The sequence below is a fragment of the Ailuropoda melanoleuca genome, chromosome 5, assembly GCF_002007445.2.
Source record: "Ailuropoda melanoleuca isolate Jingjing chromosome 5, ASM200744v2, whole genome shotgun sequence".
NCBI lineage: Eukaryota > Metazoa > Chordata > Mammalia > Carnivora > Ursidae > Ailuropoda > Ailuropoda melanoleuca.
In genome coordinates, this window is record NC_048222.1 from 123,182,264 (window position 1) to 123,204,220 (window position 21,957).

The 21,957-nt window shown below is 35.9% G+C and overlaps 2 protein-coding genes across 18 annotated transcripts in view; one reads left to right on the forward strand and one right to left on the reverse strand.

Moving 5' to 3' along the window:
* C5H4orf33 (chromosome 5 C4orf33 homolog) overlaps positions 1-19,018 on the reverse strand; it is a 32,970-nt gene extending 13,952 nt beyond the window's left edge. Inside the window, exons 1-8 of one of the 10 annotated variants that reach the window (XM_034661615.1) lie at positions 18,591-18,884; positions 14,859-15,075; positions 12,108-12,221; positions 11,103-11,246; positions 9,890-10,079; positions 5,526-5,586; positions 2,720-2,771; positions 2,379-2,578 (exon numbers count right to left, since the gene is read on the reverse strand). In XM_034661615.1, the coding sequence (XP_034517506.1) occupies positions 2,379-2,578; positions 2,720-2,771; positions 5,526-5,586; positions 9,890-10,070 (494 nt within the window). In that variant the 5' untranslated portion in view covers positions 10,071-10,079; positions 11,103-11,246; positions 12,108-12,221; positions 14,859-15,075; positions 18,591-18,884. The other 9 variants (XM_034661613.1, XM_034661620.1, XM_034661616.1 and 6 more) reach the window with 9 other exon arrangements.
* Positions 19,019-19,271: 253 nt separating this feature from the next.
* The window catches only part of SCLT1 (sodium channel and clathrin linker 1), a 210,684-nt gene continuing 207,998 nt past the window's right edge, over positions 19,272-21,957 (forward strand). For 7 of the 8 annotated variants that reach the window (XR_004625840.1, XR_004625838.1, XR_004625841.1 and 4 more), the window contains exons 1-2: positions 19,272-19,413; positions 19,600-19,675. Coding sequence is in view for 3 of the 8 variants with exons in the window: in XM_002925493.4 (XP_002925539.1) it covers positions 19,642-19,675 (34 nt within the window). In the remaining 5 variants the exon portion in view is untranslated. Of the gene's footprint in view, positions 19,491-19,599; positions 19,676-21,957 lie in introns of all 8 variants that reach the window. The other variant, XR_004625839.1, reaches the window with a different exon arrangement.

Sequence of the window (21,957 nt, forward strand, 5' to 3'; positions counted from 1 at the left end):
CATCTCCAAAGGCAAGGGAAACAAAAGCAAAAATTAACTTTTGAGACTTCATCAAGATAAAAAAGCTTCTGCACAGCAAAGGAAACAGTCAACAAAACAAAGAGGCAACCCACGGGATGGGAGAAGATATTTGCAAATGACACCACAGGTAAAAGGCTGGTCCAAAATCTATAAAGAACTTCTCAAATTCAACGCCCAAAAAATAAATAATCAAATCAAAAAAATGGGCAGAAGATATGAACAGACACTTTTCCAATGAAGACATACAAATGGCTAACAGACACATGAAAAAATGTTCAACATCATTAGCCATCAGTGAAATTCAAATCAAAACCACATTGAGATACCACCTTACGCCAGTTAGAATGACAAAGATAGACAAGGCAAGAAACAACAAATGTTGGAAAGGATGTGGAGAAAGGGGAACCCTTTTACACTGTTGGTAGGAATGCAAGTTGGTACAGCCACTTTGGAAAACAGTGTGGAGGTTCCTCAAGAAGTTAAAAATAGAGCTACCCTATGATCCAGCAATTGCACTACTGGGTATTTACCCCAAAGATACAGACATAGTGAAAAGAAGGGCCATATGCACCCCAATGTCCATAGCAGCATTGTCCACAATAGCCAAACTGTGGAAGGAGCCGAGATGCCCTTCAACAGACGAATGGATAAAGAAGGTGTGGTCCATATATACAATAGGATATTACTCAGCCATCAGAAAGGATGATTACCCAACATTTGCATCAACATGGATGGAACTGGAGGAGATTATGGTAAGTGAAATAAGTCAAGCAGAGAAAGACAATTATCATATGGTTTCACTTATTTGTGGAACATAAGGAATAGCAGGGAGATCATTAGGAGAAGGAAGGGGAAAAATGAAGGGGGGATATCAGAAGGGGAGACAAACCATGGGAAACTATGGACTCCAGGAAACAAACTGAGGGTTTTAGAGGGGTGGGGGTGGGGGGATGGGCTACCCCAGTGATGGGTATTAAGGAGGGCATGTATTGCAATGAGCACTGGGTGTTATATGCAAACAATGAATCATGGAATGCTACATCAAAAACTAATGATGTACTGTATGGTGACTCACATAACATAAAAAAAAAAGATTTTTGAATCTTTTGTATACCTGCAACTAACGTAACATTACGTATCAACTACACTTCAATTTTTTAAAATTAAAATAAAAAAAGAGGTTAGAGAAATAACGGAGATGGATAAGAGGCAGCCAGAAGAGAAAAGCAACAGGGAAGGATAAGAAAAGGGGTCAGGACTGGGGACAAAAGCAAAGGGAAATGTGTGTCCACAGAATAAAGGAACAGGCTAGAGAAGATAAAGGCAAAGTGAGTGAAGTAAGAGCATGACAGGAAGGAGAAAGCTAACAGGGAGAAGGAGGACAGTATAGCACTTTCTAAGAGTAAAAAGGCAGGAAAGTCAGTCTACCATGGTACAAAGCCCACCAGGATATCTCTGTTAGGCTCTTCTAAACATACAATCTCACCAGACTAGGCCACACCATGTATACCCAGAGAGATACAGACCAGGAATCTCAGCTTGCCTCAGTGCAGCATCTGCCTTTATAGTGTTTATAGCAGTCCGTGAAGCACTTATAAGGCTGGCCAGGAGCTACAGTCTCCTTAAGTGGCAGCTTCAGGTGCAAAGAGCTAAGACTCAAAATGAGAAAGTGTAGGAGATACCTTAGCTTACATGCTTGCTGCCCCACAGGAGCCAATATCTCTTGTAATAATAACTCCACAGGCATAGTTTCTAGCATCCCCATGGGAAACAAGACTGCTAAAAGGAAATCCCAAAGCCATGTGCCCCCTATTAGGGGTATTCAGAGTTTATTCATAATTCCTCTCAGATCAGAATAAATTTACCAATTAAGGGTCATTATTATGACAGGCAAAGTTGCCTAGAAATACAGTTGACATTTTTATCCTTATGAAGTTACCAGGGGAAGAGAGCTAGAGAGTTAACTGGAGGTCACATTCTCAAAACAGCAAGAAAGGATTTATTAACCCTTTACTCATATCAGAAAACACAGATGTCTCTGGCCATTTAACTCTGAAAGGGATCATAAATGAATGTGCAACCATACTTTGATACTTGCTGTTGCAATACTCACTAAGCAAGACTTTTCTCATACCACTATGGAAATATAAGTGCTCTACTGACAGCAGTAAGAGAGACTATGTCTGTCCAAAGTCAGGCTGTCAAGTATTTACTGAGGATCATCAGGGAACACATGACTCTACTAGGTATTCGTACACATATGTTTTCTTGGAGTCAAAAATGTTACTACTGTTCTACGCAAAATTAGTTTCCAAAAACTCAGAGTTGGAACCTATCTTCATTTATTTTCTACTTACAAATCAGGTTTTTGTCCTTGTTGCAGTTCATGTTGAGGTACTGGGTAAAGCGCTTCGTAGTTTCTTTTATCTTTTGATCCATGAATTGCAAATGAATTGAATCTTGTCACATTTGGTGGAAAATAACTCCAAGGAAGATAAGCTCTGCCTTCCCACTTTTTCTCCCCTCTAGACACTTTGTATGACAGAGCAAGTTCTTGCTACAGAAACATGTGAAACACAAAAGGTAAATTCAGATTTATACTTTAAACATTTTATAAGATATATTTATCTTTTACATATAACATATATATCTTAGAGGTCACATTTAAGGATTTTGTCTAATATTTTTATTTACTTACTTTCCACACATTTCTTCTTCCAGAGAGTAAGAGCACCAAATGTTGTCCATGACTGTCAAAATTAAAATTTGTCATGAGTGTTTGAAAGAAACAAATGTTATTTTCTTTACTTTCCTTCATATCTTCAATATGTACTTATAACTAAATTTCCAAATAATTAAAAGATGCAATATGTATATTGGATAATTACAGGGAGAACCAGTGTGTTCAGTTACTTAGAAATATCTCTGTGTTTATCATTTTTCAGACAACTGCAGTCAAATGCATAAAGCTACACATGTCCAAACTGCTTTTTATAGTCTGTAAATAAGAAATTATATAAAATACTTCAACTGGTTAGATGGTACAAAGTATGAAAAAGGGGTGGGGGGATACTTGGAGCTCATAATAAAACCCATTTTGAAAACTAAAGTACCGTAAGGGAAGCTGGAACCAACTTCTAAGTCTGAATCCAACAACTTTACTAAAGGTTATTTCTGTAAAAAAACTATCTTGAAGCTCATTAGGAAGGTAGAGAATAAAAACACAGATTGTCTAATACAAGTGAACAGGCTGAAGATTTTAATTTGTATCTATGCTCTTGCACAACTGTCCTTGACCTGCCTGTCTCTTGTATTTTCCTGCTTTTTACCATTAGTTTCAGACACTGATGACACATTTTCAAAGATAAACAAAATATATCCTGAGATGTAATTCTATTAAGATAGCATAATTGGGATTAGCCAGGTCAGTAAAAAACAAAGGATTTCAAGTAGTTAGATGAAGCAAATTTAATGTCAGTGGAAAAGACTAGCTATTTCTCCTCAGATGGTTTGTTGTGAGCTTTTCAGGGAGGATTTCCCTTCAATAAACTATTCCAACAGAAGACAAGCATTATTTAAAAGTTCTCTGCTTATTTTTATTATTACTATGCAACTTTAAGAATATCCTAAGAGGAAAAAAAGTCCTTGCAAATTAAAACAACAATATTCTTCATGTTGCTTTCCCAGAAGTTAATTAACTGTCACAGGAGTTGATTGCCTGAAGCAAAACCATGATTCTTGATTATTAACTGTCCCGTAATATATGAAACCAAACTACTCTATGGATTTTTTAACTTACTAATAATTTAACTTAAAAATATATTTTTTAATTATTAATTTTATACATAATGGTTATCATATTATTTTAAAATAAAAGAGAATCTAATTATCCTATCCATCTACTACTAAGTCATCACTTCGTGAAAACAACCTGATATTATCATCTAATAAAATTTAAACTAAGGATAAAACTAGAATTCTAGCATATCCAAGTTCTAAACTGCTTTCTAGACAAGTTACAAACCTATTTGCCTTAGCTTTCTCACCTGTATGATGAAAATAATCATACAACAGCTAAAGTTTTCTTACAGTTAAATCATATTTTGGAATAAAAGATCCTGGCATGTTAGTTAAAAGGTAACACACAAAGATATATGATTATTCTCAAAAATATAATTGTGAACAGCTATGTTTTTCACATTAGAATTAACAAGAAATCAAACTAAGGGAAAAGAAAATGATATCTAAAATCTCATTTAAATCAACTGTTTGGGACTCTGCCCACCCTACAAAGGGACAGAGGCTACTGGATATTAGATACTGAGAGGTAGTTAAAGGTCACTTAGAATGAATAATGGCAATACAAAGACATATTTCATTAATCAATATTTTACTAATTTAAAATTTGTTATCATGTAGATGATAGGTAGGCATAAATTTACTGCTTCACACATATAGGAAAAAACTGCCAACAAGGCAAAGAGGGTTCCCAAAGGACTGTTTAAATTTGAACAAGAGTCCAAGGTTAATATCTTTATTAAGTCTAAAAAAAAGTGTGATTTAATTTTTATCCCTGACACTGAATACAAAGTGACATAGTATACACTCAATAAATGAATGATGAATAAAGGAATGAATACATAAATATATAATTATATCATACATAAAATTCAAGTTTAATCTAGTTGTTTAAGAAATTCCCTAAAAGAGGGGCGCCTGGGTAGCACAGTTGTTAAGCATCTGCCTTCGGCTCAGGGCGTGATCCTGGCATTCTGGGATCGAGTCCCACATCGGGCTTCTCTGCTGGGAGCCTGCTTCTTCCTCTCCCACTCCCCTGCTGTGTTCCCTCTCTAGCTGGCTGTCTCTCTGTCACATAAATATATAAAATCTTTAAAAAAAAAAAAAAGAAATTCCCTAAAAGAAACTAGTTCAATTCATTGTATCTATATCTCCCTTTATTTCTGAATAGCTTATACATAATGATGCAAATTTCAGAATAGTAAGAGAAAGTTTCTGTTATTTATAATGATTTTTAATTTAACAAAAAATCTTTCAATTCATTAGAAAACCAGCCACATTAGTGAATTGAAAATAGTATCAATGTAATACTTTTTTTTTTTTTAAAGATTTTATTTATTTATTTGACAGAGAGAGAGACAGCCAGCGAGAGAGGGAACATAAGGAGAGGGAGTGGGAGAGGAAGAAGCAGGCTCCCAGCGGGGGAGCCTGATGTGAGGCTCAATCCCAGAACGCTGGGATCACACCCTGAGCCGAGAAGGCAGAGGCTTAACGACTGAGCCACCCAGGGGCCCCGTATCAATGCAATACTTTCAAGTATTTCTAAAATATAAGTTATATGTTTACTTGAAAATAAAGAATTATATACAATCAGATTAGCATTCTTCCTTTTGGTTGAGATTTTACCATGAACCATATAATTTACAACTAGAGATTAACTGTATTCAAATTATGTAATATTGAGTTAGAACAAATTTTATACTTACGGACAAAGTTCAACTTCCAAATACTGTTCGGTTACGTCATTCAAGAAAAATGCTTCCACAACTTTTGAAAACAGAGATAAGACATACCAAGAAATTTAATTTTACTTCAATAATAAATAATTTTTTAGAATATAAAATGAATTAACTCATTTTTTAAAATTTTATTATGTCAGTTATCATCATTAGTTTTTGATGTAGTGTTCCATGATTTCACTGTTTGCATATAACACCCAATGCTCATTGCAATACGTGCCCTCCTTAATACCCATCACTGGGCTAACCCATCCCCCACCCTCTCCCCTCTGAAACCCTCAGTTTGTTTCCTGGAGTCCACAGTCTCTCGTGGTTCTCCCCTTCTCATTTCCCCCCCTTCATTTTTCCCTTCCTTCTCCTAATGTCCTCCATGCTATCATATGGTAACTCATTATTTTTAACCATAATTCTATCCTCATAGGAAAAGGGGAAAAGCAAATAAATACACATTGCTTGGAAGAAGAAATACATAGAAAATATGTCATCAATTTTTCCCATATCAGATTGTCCTGTTAAAAATATTAATAAAGCCTAGTGTTGGGTGAGGTTCTTAAAGAAATGAATGTTATTACACAGACTTTGAAACAGTTATCTTCTTCTAAGAATTTATCTTAATGAAATAATCAGACAATTGGGAAAAGTAAGTATAATGCGATTCATCAAAGTATTGCTCAAAAATTGGGAATGATCTACATGGTTATCTCCTATGACAAAACAACTATTATACAGGAGAGCTATTAAATAAATTACAGAATTTATACATTCCATGCAATAGAATATAATGCCGTCATTACAATAAATATACAGTTAAATCTTTTTTGATATGGTAAGATATCCATGACATTTGATAAGCAGGCTGCAGAAAAATAACTAAATGTACATGGAATAAGAATATGCATATGTGCCTATGTCTAGATGTCTGCAAAGTATGCATACACACACAAAAAATGACTGGTTATCTCTGATAGAAGAAATACAGGTAGGTGATTTTTCTTCTCTTTACAACTACCTGGAGTTTTCTGAGCATGTTGTATTTTAAAAATTATTTAATTATGAAAGTAATATATATTTCTTATAAATGATTATGACAATACAAATACATATGAAGTAAAAAGTCAAAGTCCTTTTCTTCACACTTTGCTCTAAAACCTGCCAGACTTCTTCTGTCCTTCTACAACCTATTTTACCTGCATGGATTTTTAAAAATAAATATGGAATCATATTTGCCTACAACTTTCCTTTTTCACAAAAAAACTTGCCAGCATATAAAAACCCAATGCTTTTAAATTACTGCATAGTATTCTCCTATAGAATGTTATAATTTATTCACATAATCCTTTATGATAGACATTTATGTTGTTTCCAGTTTTCCATGTGTTATTTTTATAATAAAATATCTAAGATACAGATACAGTTCCATCAACAATTCAGAGTCCTGTCCCTTTCTAAGTCTTTTACCTAAATGAATTAGAATGTTTCCATGAGGCTTAATTTTATGTGTCAACTTTAAGCACAGTACCCAGATACCTGGTCAAACATTATTCTAGATGTTTCTGTGAAGTATTTTTTGGATGAGATTTAACATTTAAAACAGCAGACTTTTAGTAAAGCAGATTACCCTCCATAATGTGGCTGAGTCTCATCCAATCAATTGAAGGCCTAACAGAAAAAAAGACAGACCTCCCCTGACCATGAAGGAATTCTGCCACCACACCATCAGACTCAAATTGCAGTATCAGCTCTTCCCTAGGTCTCCAGTCTACTGCTCTACCCTGCGGATTTTTTAATTGCCAGCCTCCAAAACTGCATAAGTCAATTCCTTAATCTTTCTCTACACACACCACATACACACTTTTTCTCTTTCTTTCCCTCTCTCTCCCTCTCCCTCTCAGCCCTGTTTCTCCAGAGAACTCTAACACATCTTAAAATAATCATCTTAAAATCATTTTTGCATCTTCTCTGTATTAAACACTGTATCAAATTCTGGGAGTACCTTAATTAGCTTACAATCTAATCGGACATGAAAGTGGATACTCTTTCTTTTTTTAATAAAGATTTTATTTATTTATGAGAGAGAGAGATAGCGAGAGAGAGCATGAGAGGGGAGAGGGAAAGGGAGAAGCAGACTCCCACTGAGTAGGGAGCCCGATACAGGACTCGATACCAGGATCCTGGGATCATGACCAGAGCCAAAGGCAGACGCTTAACCAACTGAGCCACCCAGGTGCCCTGAAAGTGGACACTCTTAATAAAAATATCAAAAGGGAAGGAGGTTGCTGCTATACACGAAAAAAGAAAATAGACACTTAGCTCAAAAAAGTGGTTTAGGGAAGGATTCCTGGAGAGGGTGTTAAGTTCCACCCTGAAAGATGAGTTGGATTTGGGGGAAGAAGAATGATGGAAAGGACATTCCAGGTTGAGAGAGAAGTATAATCAAATGTACATGATTAGGAAATATCGTCCCTTAAAGAACTACAAGCAGTTCAGTCTTCCTAGGCAAACATTTCAATGCACAAAGAAGTAATGCTGCAAAGAGAATAATGGCTAAGTCATGGAAAATCTTATATAGAGATCATAATAAGAAGGGTGAAACTATCCTATGAGGACAGAGAGCCTGAGAAGGGTAAGGATCTGAATTATGAGTTTGAATTTTCATTTTAGATAGATCACTCTGGCTTCTAAGTGAAGGATGGACCTAAGGGAAACCAACTACTAAGGATGCTTTGATTAGCCTGGGTAAAAGATCATAAAGGCCTAACCTATAGTAGTGATGGTATGGATGAAGAGGAGATACTAAATTAGAGAAAAATTTAGGAGGTGAAGCTGACAGGACTCTAAATAAATCCAAATATGGAAAGTGAGAGAAAAGGGTATCTTGGAAAGATCTCATATTTCTCTATTTAGTGAATTGATGAATTACAGTGATTGGCAATTGGGGAAAGAGGTAGGTTTATGAGAGAAGTGGATGAGTTGAGTTTAAGGACTTCTTGAGTTTGGTGTCTGTAGTATCTCTAGTAGACAAATCACATTAGTGTCACACCAGTAGGTAGCTGATATATACAAGCTTTGTATCAGTAAAAGATAACATACATTTTACATAGGATAAATTAACACTGACAAATGCATGCTACACAGATGTTAGTATGGACTACAGGAATCATCAAAGGTTTCTCTAAAGAAATGAAACCTATATTAGACCTTGAACTGAGTGCATTGGGGGGGGAATAGAATGAGAAAAGGTACATGGGTGAGAATATGCATGGATAGTAAGACCATTAGCCTTTCAGAAGTCAAGAGCTTTTTGTTAACATACAATTCCACTTACATGTGGAATCTAGAAAACAAAACAAATGAGTAAACAAAAGGTGGAAACAGACCCATAAATACAGGGAACAAACTGATGGTTGCCAGGGGTGGGGATGGTGGGGGATGAAGAGAGTAGGGGGATAGGCAACACAGATGGAGAGTGGGAGATACAGTCTTCTGGTCATGGAATGAATAAGTCACAGGGATAAAAGTCACAGCATAGGGAATATAGTCAATGGTACTGTAAAAGTGCTATATGGAGACTGATAGTAGCTACACTCACGGTGAGCATAGCATAACGTATAGACTTGTCACATCACTATGTCGTACACCTAAAACTAATGTAACATCATTATATTTAAAAAGAGCTTTTGATTGAATAGGATAGCCCAATTCATGAGTACTCTGAAAGCCTATAGGAAGGGTTTGAACTTTATCTCAGGGATAAGTTTGAGGAATAGAATCATAAAGAGTATTTCCGAAAGATAAATTTGGTAGCTTAATTACAATACATTAGAAGGGGATCATATACCAAACCTGGTGCAATGTAATTTTATGGCATGTCCATTAGCCTTCATTTGACACGTAAGATTAATTGCCAGTGTAAAATAAAAACTACATTTCGTATTAAAGTTAATAGTATTTCTATAATAAGTAAAACATCCCCAAACTTCCACAAAGAAGGTTTACAAGGTTAAAGTGTCAATTTGAAGATACTTAGAGACAAAACAGAAATGCTGAACTCTTCTTAAAATAGGTATCAGAAGTAAAGGAAAGAAATATGGCAGCAATTTTAAAATCTGGATTTGTAATTGCCATTTTTCACTGTTCTAGTTATATAGCTGAAGTCACATAGGTGATGGTGAAAAAGTTAAACTGAGAAATTGGTAGAGAATGGAGGAAACTGAGCATGTCAGTTGCTCAGAAGAGTACTCACTTTCTTACAGCAAGATAAAATAATAGTTCTAGGAGAGGTTATTATAAAGAGATTTATGTTTGCAATAAAATACAGTATTTCCACTTACCTTCATAATCCCACAGTTTATTGAAAGGTTTTCCTGGTTCTCCAAGTGGGGCTGGAGGATCATTGAAAAATGGAGCACTAACTTTCATCATCACTCCTCCAACACTTGGATTCAGCCTGACAAACACTGGCTCATGCTTTACTGGAAAACCATCCCAAGTGTGTTCAATTTTAAAATCCATCTGAAGACTCTAAAGAAAAAAAATTAAGACAAACTTTTTAACAATATACAAATGTTTCCTTTAGTTGGAAATGAAATGAAAATTTCAATGCCAAATAGCAGGCAGGAAGGCAGCAGAGTGACAAGAACACAGTTCTGAGAGTCAATAGGCCATTTGTGTTACGGCAAACCATGGACAGGAGTTCTATTGTAAAATAGGTAATTGGATCTTAAAAGCTTTAGAACTAAGTCTAGATCCAGCTCAAGTTACCTTGTAAAGAGTATATCAAAATCATTTTTAAAAACTGTAATTAAGTCCACCAAAGAAACTGTTCATATACTTAATGACCATAAACACTATGAGCCTCTATGCCATCTTTTGTCTTTTCTTCTAAAATGTGCAGGTGTGTGAATTATTGGATCCCTTGGGAATCAAAATCTTTATAATAAAATTCAATCTGATAAAAAAAATAACTCTATAAATCCGCAGAAGCACTGCTGCTAACACTTGCTTCTTTGGCTAAAACCCTTTCTTTTTAGGGTGGGAGTTGCTTTAAGCAGTGGGTGCTCCAACCATTTCAAGGTTAGTAGAGTTTAATATTGTCTTCCTTGGCCTCAGGGTATAGATTTTCTTAGCTGCTTCCATTGTTGAAATTTCACGTGTTAAATGACCACATGTTTGGTTAGTCCCTCTCTCCAATTGAAAAATGGGAACGGAATTTATCATTTAAACTTTGAAATAGACTAAATACATTTGATACAAGCAGTATTTGATTTTAGATTTTTTCTCTGAGGATTAAATGGGCATACATAGCATTATATTAATAAAATTACATTTTTTTATTAAACACTATGGATCAGGCATTTTGTAAACATTATTTCTTTTAATTTCACACACACACACAAAAAAAAAACTTGCAGAGGAACTATTTCTATCCTCATTACAAACGAAGAAACAGATTTGTCCAAGGTCACGTGATTGGCAAATCATGAAACTGAACCAATGTAAGCCATGTTTCCCCAGATAAAGAGAGAACTGCAAGGAGATGCAAACCTTATTTTAAGAGTGGTAGATTCCCCAAACACTAGGTCCTTATGTCATGCTCAGAAGATAATCTTGATTAGTAATGATGCTCTTTCCAGATTATAATCTCCCTTAGTATTTGAATGCATTTCCTTGCTTCTTATGTTATTTTTACTGCAAATAATAAAGTTGTTAAGTTTTGGATAAATTTATTTCAATGAATAGATATTGAGTACCTACTAGGTACCAATCATTGGGAGATCCAAAATTATATATTTGGATCTGTGGCACACAGGAATCCAAGATCTCTGAAAACCTTTTTCTAAAGTATGCAGCTCTTCCTAATTTTCACTACATGCTAACAAATTTTAATTGATAACCTCAAAAATTTTAAAAAATAATTCTGGTGTTACGACCCATTTGCAACTAATAGTATTTGAGAAGAGGATATATTCAGCCACTTATAGTCTTCATTATTAAAATAAGCTCAATGAGTGATAAGACCATATAATAAATTGATTCTGATTTTTGTAGAATTTAGTACTGATTTATATGGAATAAAATACCTCAATAAAAACTGATTTTTCTTTAGCTGAAGTATCAAGGCACATTCTTCATATATAAATGGATAAACTTCTATCCCAAATTTTGGTACTAATAAGTATCATCTTGAAGCATACAGGAAGAAATAAGAATAAATCAATATGTTAATGGAAGATTCACTCATTCTCCACAGAACCAACATATCTACAAAAATTCCACACACATTAAAAGGATCCCTATCCTAATCAGTGGGTTTCCACTAAGGAATTTCCAACTCCTAGCTCTTCCAAGCAATCATCTCTACGTCTAAATGGAAGTAAACCATATCCAGTGATTTGATCCTAAAAGTGGCACACATGGAGGGTCTTGGGGTCACAGTGAGGTGTAATTTATAGTTTTAAATTAATTCAAAATGTAATCTTACCTGAAGGTTAAGAAGAAATTAAATATAAAAGCAGAACTACCCTTGTTGAGAATATAAAGTAGTGGTACCTCAAGACTTTCGACTCGCCCTTTTCCCTGATTTTTTTGAGCAGTGTTTGAAATTACTGCAAAAAATATTGACTAGACTTCCATCAGCAGGGAGGAGTGCCATGGCTGACATGCCTAAGGGTAGAAAGTAATTGTGGCTTTAATTGCATAAAATGGCTTTAGTTTCCTATTAGAATGAAAAATTTGTTAACTTGCTTAAAGAACATTCATGCTAATCCAAGCGTACATAAAATCTATAACGAAAATAACCTAAAAAGTATAGTCCTGCCCACTAGTTTACAACGTAATCTAAAGACAACCCGGACCCAGACAGAAACAACTGATTCTCCTTTCAACTTCCCGGGGATACTTAGAACTGTCTCCTGAAGCTTAATTCTCACTACCTCTCAATTTTTTTTGTTTGCACACGTGCTCATATGAAGTAAAGACAATTCAACTGTCAATGTTCTTTGTGACCTGTGCTAGTGTGCATCCCCTGCTCTACTTCCTGTCATTCTCTACTGCCTGTACATTGCTCTGTTTTGATTCACAGCATTGCATCACATGACATTTATTGTCTCCCCATTCCCAACTAGAATGCCTGTAAGTAATAGGCACTCACTATTTATTTGTCAAGTGAATAATCATCCTAGTCTCTGGATCCAAAATTTCATGATTCTAAGGTTTCGTGCAAAAGAAATGAGCTGTGTTCATGGTACCATTCTCTTTCAACCAAAACAATGGTAAGTAACTAAGGTAATATATCTAGAAACTTCCTTTCAATTTAGTTTATCAAAGGTTTATTAACTACTCACTTGTTTTGGGTGCTAGGGAAATTAAGTATAAGCCTATGGGGAGTTAGGGATGATTTTCATGTAGCTTACCAACTAGGGCTCATGTAGCTAAACCAACTAGGTGTATTATCAATCGGTTCATTTTGTATTCCAATTTAATAAGATTGGATCCCTACACCAAACTAAGTTTTAAATGAATCAAATATTTACACATAAAAACCATATTAAAAAAGAAAAAAATGAATTTCTAAAGATGATCTTATAGTAGAAAAAGCTTTTTAAAATATAGCCCCAAACCCAAAAGACAGAAAAGAGTAATACATTTGGCTGCATAAAAATAACAAAACTGAAAACAGAAGTCTGCCTACACCCACCAAAAAAAGCCCATCATTACAAAATCAAAAGGTAATTTGTAAAAAAAAAATCTCCAACTTGTATTTCAGACAAATAACTAACTTCTTAAATGTTTAAAGGGCTCCTAGAAATCAGTAAGGAAAAAGATCAATATCCCAATGCAAAAAAGGGGAAAAAACAGTTGACAGAAAGTAAATGCAAAATGGTCAACCTCACTTATGATAGAAATGCAAATTAAAGAAAAAATTAGTATTTTCACCAATTGGAAAGTTTGAAAACATGCTGTGATAATGAGGGCACTGTAAAACAATCACATATTGTTGGGGCATAACTGGTACTGCCTCTGTAAAGAGCAATCCCTCAAAATCTATCAAAACAAAAATCTATCTTTATATCCTTTGACTCAATAATTCCAGTTCTAGGAGTTATTACATCTGCACATATTCAAAATGACATAAGTATAAAGATATTCACTGCAACACTGTCTACAATAACAAAATATCATAAGCAATTTAAATACACATCAGTAGAGGACTGGTAAGGAATTTAACCTATATCATGCAATGAAATACTATGCAGCTGGTAAAAAAGAGGGAAGCAGCTCTCTATATATATCTAAAATACATTAAGTGAAAAAAAGCAAGGTGCAAAAAGTATGAATTTATTTTATTAAAAAAGAAGACTATTTGCATATATGCTTGTGAATGCATATACTATCTCAGGAAGCATATACAAGAAACCAGTGGTGGCAGTAGTTACCTCTTTTGAGAGAATTATCTGCTTGAGTCAAGAGAGCAAGGGAGGCTTACTTTCAACTGTTATTACTTAAAAAAAAAAAAACCCTATATTTTATACTATGATAGACACACATTACTATTAAGAAATAAATGAAAAATTTTAAAAATATTTTTTAAAGTCCATTTTATGTCTGGATGTCTCAGAGCATGTGATATACTTCTTCTCTATATTATATATGCTGAACATATCTTAAATGTCAGAACGAATACTGGGAATATTATTGAATAAATATATTCATTCAAAGTGATCACCAGCCTGTTAATGCAATTTTGATGCTGGCTGTTTAGACTTTTTAAAAAAAAATGTTTATTGTTAATCTGTGTTTTTCCACATTTTAACCTCTATTCTTCAAATCACTCTTTCATCAAAGAAAGTCACAATTTTTAAATTATTTCCATGCTTGTCTGTACTATGGAAAGGGCTTTAGAAGGAAATGAAGAGAAAGCAAACACAGAACTGCAGAGCACCGAGTGCCTAGGAGACGAAAAATGTTCCACGAAGGTTAAAAGGAAGTTATGGAAAAGATGTTTTCTCAACAGAACGTTTTACAAGGAAAATTTCCAAATTCCTCTATTCACGAAATGTTCTTTAGTTTCCGGCAATAATTATTTTTCAGTTTGCATTCTTCTACCTGCCCCCTGCCCACTTACTTAAAAACGGAGAAATGAGGAAGTCAGCCAGAAAGTGGAAGTAAACTGTACCAGCAGAAGAAGCAGCTGAAAAATAAGTTACCAGAGGAAAAAGCTAATAAGACTTGGCGAAGGTGCAAGTAATGACAGAGGAAACAATGCATAACAAAAAGAAATCACAAGAAGAGAACACAGACCGGGAAGTTTTTTTCCATCTTAAAAGCTCGCTGCTTTCGGCTGGGGAGACTGGAGAGGGCTCAGCCTTAGGCTCCACCCAGCTCCCTACATATCTTGGGGGCAGGGCTTGGAAGACCGAAGCCGACTTTCCCGGTTTTTGCACGAAAGAAAAATGTAGAAGGACCGCCAGGGAAAATCTGAACTTTTAAATCACTCCACTGAAGTTTGAGTGGTTTTCTAGAAGGAGAAGGAAGGGTAATTCAGTAATACAAATACCGTGTAACAATCTGAAAATGAACTGTAAATCATAAGATTACAACAGAACACATACAGCAATAATTCACTTAATGTAACTAAAGGCCATCTGGCAATATAAGCAAAAACTGTAAATTAATTATATTACACTGGCTGTAAATAATATTACCCTAAATGTAAATTATATTACATTACTGGGAGGCATATACATAGTGGTCAAAGATTGTGACATTGGAATGCCTAGACTCAAATTTCAATTCAGGCACTTTCCAACTATGATCATCAGCAAATTACTGTAAAAAGGATTTTGTAAGTGGAGATACACATATATAATGTATCTATATGGATACAGTATGCATATCTATTTAGCACAGTGCCTAGCATGTATGTAGTAAATACTCAGAAAAGATTAGCTGTTATTATTAAAGTATACACAGTTTTGCTGAAAGAAAATATTTCTCGGGTGCCTGGGTGGCTCAGTCATTTAGCGTCTGCCTTCAGTTCAGGTCATGATCCCAGGGTCCTGGGACGGAGTCCTGCACTGGGCTCCCTGCTCTGCGGGGAGTGTTTCTCCCTCTGCCCCTCACGGGGCTCATGCTCTCTCTCTCTCTCAAATAAATAAATAAAATCTTTTAAAAAAATAATTAAAAAAAAAGAAAATATTTCTCTGTTTGGAATCATTAAAATTGCATGTTTCTTAAGTGCTTTTCCCATAAAAAACTAGACTGTGAGGCAGAATAGTCTAACTAATCCTTGAGATCGTAAGATATGGTTAAGTGTCCTGGAGATGTACCACATGGTTCTGGTTGGTTCAGTCTTACTCATCCTAGCACTTCCAGCACTTATTAACCTGTTTTTCTTCATTTAGTGTCTCTTTCACCCAGACAGTATGAATTTATTGCTTCTATACAGGATTAAATCTAAATTCATAACAGAACCATACATCAACTTTTAAACTTCTCAAGAAAAGGTAATAATTTACAGAATTACAATATTTCCAAATAATAGAATCACTCTGTATTTTGGTTGCTGAGAGCTAACAAAATGTCTATAGGATCTGTGGGCTTAATTCAGCAAGGAGTCACTGCACCTGAACCTCAGAGTTACTCTGAGAATACTGTGCATATTCTACATGTTGAAGTAAAGTCACCACCATTTTCCCCTGATCTGCGAGAGCAGATATTACATTAGTGGGCAGCCATTATTCAAATATGTTTAGGTAAAGTATTAAACTACATCGTATGAAATTGCAGAAAATCACAATTTCACATTGTTCAGCCTACATACATTTTGCTTATAACATACTTTTAAAAGCTTCTTTGGGGGGAAATAGCTTTTGTATTGTTTTACCAAAACTATTAGTTTTGTTTTCTAAAAATCACTTTTGGTGGGAGAGGGAAATAAAGGAGTTATTGTTCAAGAGATACAGAGCTTCAGTCAGGCAAGATGGAAGAGTTCGAGAGATCTGTTGTAGGACAATGTGCATATAGTTAAGATTACTATACTGTACACTTAAAAATTTGAGAGATTTCATATCATGTTTTTATTACAAAAATTATAATAATAAAAAAGACAAACTTAAAAAGAGAGCTCCCAATTTCTAGGCCATCCTTCCTTGCTGGCTAAAATAAACATAATTTTTTTTAAAGATTTTATTTATTTATTTATTTATTTGAGAGAGAGAGAGAGCACAAACGGGGGAAAGCAGAGGGAGAGGGACAAGCAGACTCCACGCTGAGCGCAGAGCCCCATGTGGGGCTTGATCCCAGGGCCCTGAATCATGACCCGAGCTGAAATCAAGAATAGGACACAACTGACTAAGTCACCCAGGCACACCTAAAATAAACATAATTATTAAGAGCTTTTTAAAAAATCTTTTTATGGCATTTAATTATATCAGAAAATGTTTCATATGGTTTTGACCCTAGCTTAAATTTCCAACTTTATATTCTTCATGATGCTTTCCACACAGTACTGGGTGCTCAATGTCAATTTAATATATTACTTAATATTTGTAAAAGCTATCAATTTTCAAGGGTTTTCTTTATTAAAGAAATATAACGAACATAAAAACATGAAATTGGGGCTAAAGAATGGTTAAAAACATACTAAGTAATTTTTCTCTCACTTCTCATTCCTTGTACTCAATTAACTAATAGATACTTTCCAAGCACATTCACTGAGTTCTTTAAATTAATTCCTTCATCAGCTATTTACTGAACCCTTATTGAGTTCCAGGCACTCTGATGGAGCCTGGAGGCAAACTGCAAAGCAATATGATAGAGGCTGGAGGAAGAAGCATGAACTATTAAAGAAGCACCTTCCTTGGGGGAAGTTGGTAGAGGACACAAGGGAACCTTTAAAAGCAAGCAACACTAGAGGGAATGCTTTAAGGATAAGTGGAAGCATAACAATTTTGTTATTGAACTTGACCATATAAGCCAAATAGTTCAAGTACAGAAATAAAAATTCCAACTTCAGATATTTAATTTACACAATGCAAAGACCAATTATCATTTCTATCCAGAACGTACTCTTTGCTTTCACCAACACTAATATATCTTATCAACTTCTAGTGTAAATGTAGAATTAAGTTTATAACTGTTTGGTGCCAAATTAAACTACAATATGACAATATACAAGTTCAGTAGGAGAACTTAAACACAATATGACAATATACAGATACAGTAGGAGAACTTAAACACAAGTCCTTGGGGAGTCAGTGAGGAGTTCATGAAGAAAGTCATACACTGATCTTCAAAAAAGAGTTGAAGTTTGCCCACTCAATTTCTCCTTCCAATAAGTTTTTTGTATTAACTTCATGGCCACCAAAAATCAGATCAAGTTCAATTTTCACTGCCACAAAGCTAAACTTTTTTAATGGTTATTAGATATACCTCCATATTTAATTGCCAGTCTTTAGAGGAAGGGACCACCTCATCCTCTTAGTAGTGAGTATGGAGAAAACTTCAGGACTTCAAATACCTAACTGGACACAGTTGGACACATTTTAAAAATTTCTTAATACATTCTGCTAACATCACTTCGTTTATATAACATTATGAGTACAGGACAATAAAACTTAAATTGTTAAAGAGAAAGCCAAATGCAGCTACCTCTTGACATGTCTGTTTAGTGAAATTACTTCAATAAAAACACACAATCTATTAAAAAGCACTAAAACTAGTGGCTAGTTTCAAGTTAACATTTTTATTGCTAGTGTTGAAATTTCCTCCAATATTAAGATAAGGCTTAAATCCAGACAAAATTAATTTTTATTACTGGAAATTGTCATTTACCCCCAAACAAAGTTTTGCTTAATTTTTTTCTTACAAAATTTGTCTTCTTTGAGGAAGCAAAGTTATTTCTAAAGAAATACCTGCTGAATTTGCAGGATCTTTGGAGTACCCCTAACTATATGTCTTATTGACACATAGTTAACTATTTAAACGACTGTTTCCTTCCTCTAAAGACCCAAAGGGGAAGAAGGATCGTACTTAGCTTCTGGAAATCAAGTCCATACTCAAAAATCCTCCAGAGGTCAGCCTTGGTGGTGGGCTCTGAAGCTGCCATTCTGGGTTCCGCCTCCAGTCGCAGAAATCTGCTTACTTTCCACCCACTCCTTTCAGCCAGCAGGTTCTCCCAGTCCAGAAGTGCTAGGTATCAAAGATCCTGGGAGCATTTAAAATATGTATTTGATGCCCTACATACGTTTACACCTTGGGGGTTTTCTTTAAAAACACACACACAACCACGACCGAGCTTCACCACAGGAAAGCTCGCGTCAGAGAGCTTACCCGCTGCCTCGCTAGCGCCTCAACCCGCTGTTATCCAGGTTCTCACAGCTCCGCCCATAGCTTGACAGATAGCCAATGGCGCGTAAGGACTCCGGGAAGCGCGATGACGTAAGCGTTGACGTCCACGTGATGACGCAGCTGGCGTTACCGTCTCCAAGGAGCGGTCCGGGGCACCGGTTTCAAAGTCGCAGGGCGGGCCGAGTGGACTTCCGCTGCTGGCCCCGGGTTTCCCCGCCGTCCTGGAGTCAACCCCCCCACCCCAAACGCTCCTCCTAGGACGCCGCCATCCGGCTTCTTGCGGGCTCCTCCGGCTGTCTCCTAAGTGGCCCGACACGACCCCAAGTGACCTGCGGGACGTCTGTAGCCACCCGCTTCCCTGTTTTACCGGCCGGGATTCGGGTGAACGTGGAACAGAATTCACTTGGAGGGTCTCCAGCAGAACCGAAATCTGAAGTCCGTTGCCTGAGCGAGGGGCTAGGCTGGGACTCGGGAGAAGAAGGCGCGGCGGGGCTGTCGACGCCGCGTGAGTAGGATGCTGATTACACCGCTCTAGTGCTTGACAACCCCCGGAGCGTTGCTTTAGTTTTGTTTTCCCGCACAGTGAGCTCTGGGGTTTTTCGTTGGTGGTTGGGCGGGGGGAGGGTTGTTTTTTGTGGGGGTTTTTTTGTTGTTGTTATTGTTGTTGTGTTGTGTTTTTTTTTTTTTAAAGAAAGTGAAGGTGGTGAAAGCTCCAAACTAAAATGATACCGAAATGGCCACAGAAAACGACTTTCTGAGACATCGAAGTAAGCTCCATATTTCTTTATTGAGAATTCTTACATGTAAGGTTTAATGTCGTCATTGCTGACCAACTAATATTTTTCGAATGCCTGTTTGGTGCATGGAAATTTGTAAAAACTTAAGTTAGCTTTACAAAAAGCTTGGTAGTATGTGTGAGGATGTGTATATACTTAAGCAGAACCGTTGGTAGGTAAATCCTTGTAAGGTTCCTTTAGCTTACATGGGACTCTACTAGACACTAAACATGGTGGTTACGCTTTTCGCATGCTCCGGATAAATTAGAGGGCTAATGGCCAGGAAGAGTTTCCAAGTCTGCCATTAGAACCTGTTGGCACAGTTATGGCCATTTGTAGAGATGTTTATTGAACTCCTGTTTCAGTTATGTGCGAGGCTCTATACAGGTTTAGCTGCTGCAAAAGTGAGGAGGACAGTTCTTCCCTCCAAGAATTTAATTTGAGGAAGGAAATATATAAATTCCTTACACTGAAGTGGCAGCAAGTGTTAACTCTTTTGCCTCAGTTTCCGCATAGGGTTGTTGGAATGATTAAATGAGTATTAAAATATGTAAAGGATTTATAACAGTGTCTGACACTAAACAAATATGCAGAACAAATATTAACTATTAAGGATTATTATTAACTGTGGTCAAGGAAGGTGCCATTTGGGCCAAAACTTGAAGTACTAATATGAATTTACTAGATAAAGAACTGTGTAGGTATCCCAAATAGAATAGCATATGCAGCGTTGAGGGGATTAGGAATAAGTTCTGTTAAAGACTTGCAAAAAGGTTGGCTTGTATGGAATGTGGTTTATATAGGCAAATACCAAGCGGGGCTGAATGGGAAGAATGGGGCTGGATAGTGAAGGGCCTTGTCTGCTGTGTGTTGAGTTTGGATCATTGCACAGGTTATAGGAACCACTGAATGGAATTCACTTGAGAGTAGCATGATCAAATTGTGATTTGGAAAGCCTGGTATGGTTGTTATGAGGAATATGCATTATAGCAGAGTGCAGTTGGGTGACTATTATCATACAGGTAGTAAATGAACTGAGGTAGTACAGTGAGATCGTTGATTAGGGAATTTAAGAGAATGAGGTAGAGGGCAACTGAGGGAAGGTAGGAATAAGTGGTAAGTTCCATTTTGGAAGCTTTATAAACAAGTGGTTAAGAACTCAACCTCTATTCGGTCTGTCTAGGTTCATAACCTGGCTTTATCTCTTTTCAGATCTTTGACCTTTGGCAAGTTACTTAGCTTCTCTGTGCCTCAGTTTTCTCATTTGTAAAATGGGAAGAACAGCACACTAACCCTCATGGGTTTATAAGGATTAAATGAGATGATGTAAATAAAGCATGGTTTCTAGTACATGTCAAGTGCACTATCTAAATTATCTAAAATTCTTAATGCACTACAATGATAATATAGCATTAGAATTATTTCTCAGGTTTGAAGTGGGAATATCTGCCACCCGGTAAGGAAGACTGGCTGGCCACCATCTTGAGTGGTGGGGATAAAGTGGATCAAGCCCCACTTCAGGCTCCCTGCGTATCGGGGAACCTGTTTCTTCTTCCTCTGCCGTTCCCCCTGCTTGTGCTTGCATACACTCTCTCTCTCAAATAAATAAAATCTTAAAAAAAAATCATTTGTGCTTACTTGTTTTCATCCATTTCTGGACTCTATTCTGTTCCATTGATTTGTTTATGTTTGAGCACAGTATTCCAGTGTTTTGATTATTGCAGCTTTAGAGTAAGTCATAGAATCAAATGATGTTAGCCTTTCATATTTGTTCTTTTTCAGTTATTTTGGCTGTCCTAGGTGCATTGAACTTCTATATGAATTTTAGAATCAGCTTGTCAATTTCTTCAAAAAGATGCTGAGAGTTTGAGAGGCATTGCATTGAATCTATTAATCAGTATGTGTAGAATTCATATGTAATGATATTGAGTCCTCTTAATGAAAAGGTATATTCTCTCCATTGATGTATCTATTCTTTTATTTCTTTTGGCAGTATTTTGTGATTTTTAATATATAGGTTTTGCACATCTTTTAATAGATTGATCCCTATGTATTCTGTTTTTGATACTATTGTAAATGGTATTATTCTTTTACTTTTGATTTCTGAATTATCATTGCTAATATATAGAAATACATCTACTTTTGGCATATTGTACCTGCAACCTTTTTAAACTCACTTATTCTAATAGGTTGTTTTTAGAGTTCATCAGATTTTCTCCTTAGACGATCTTTTCATCTGTCAATACAGTTTCACTTCCTCCTTTCCAATTTGG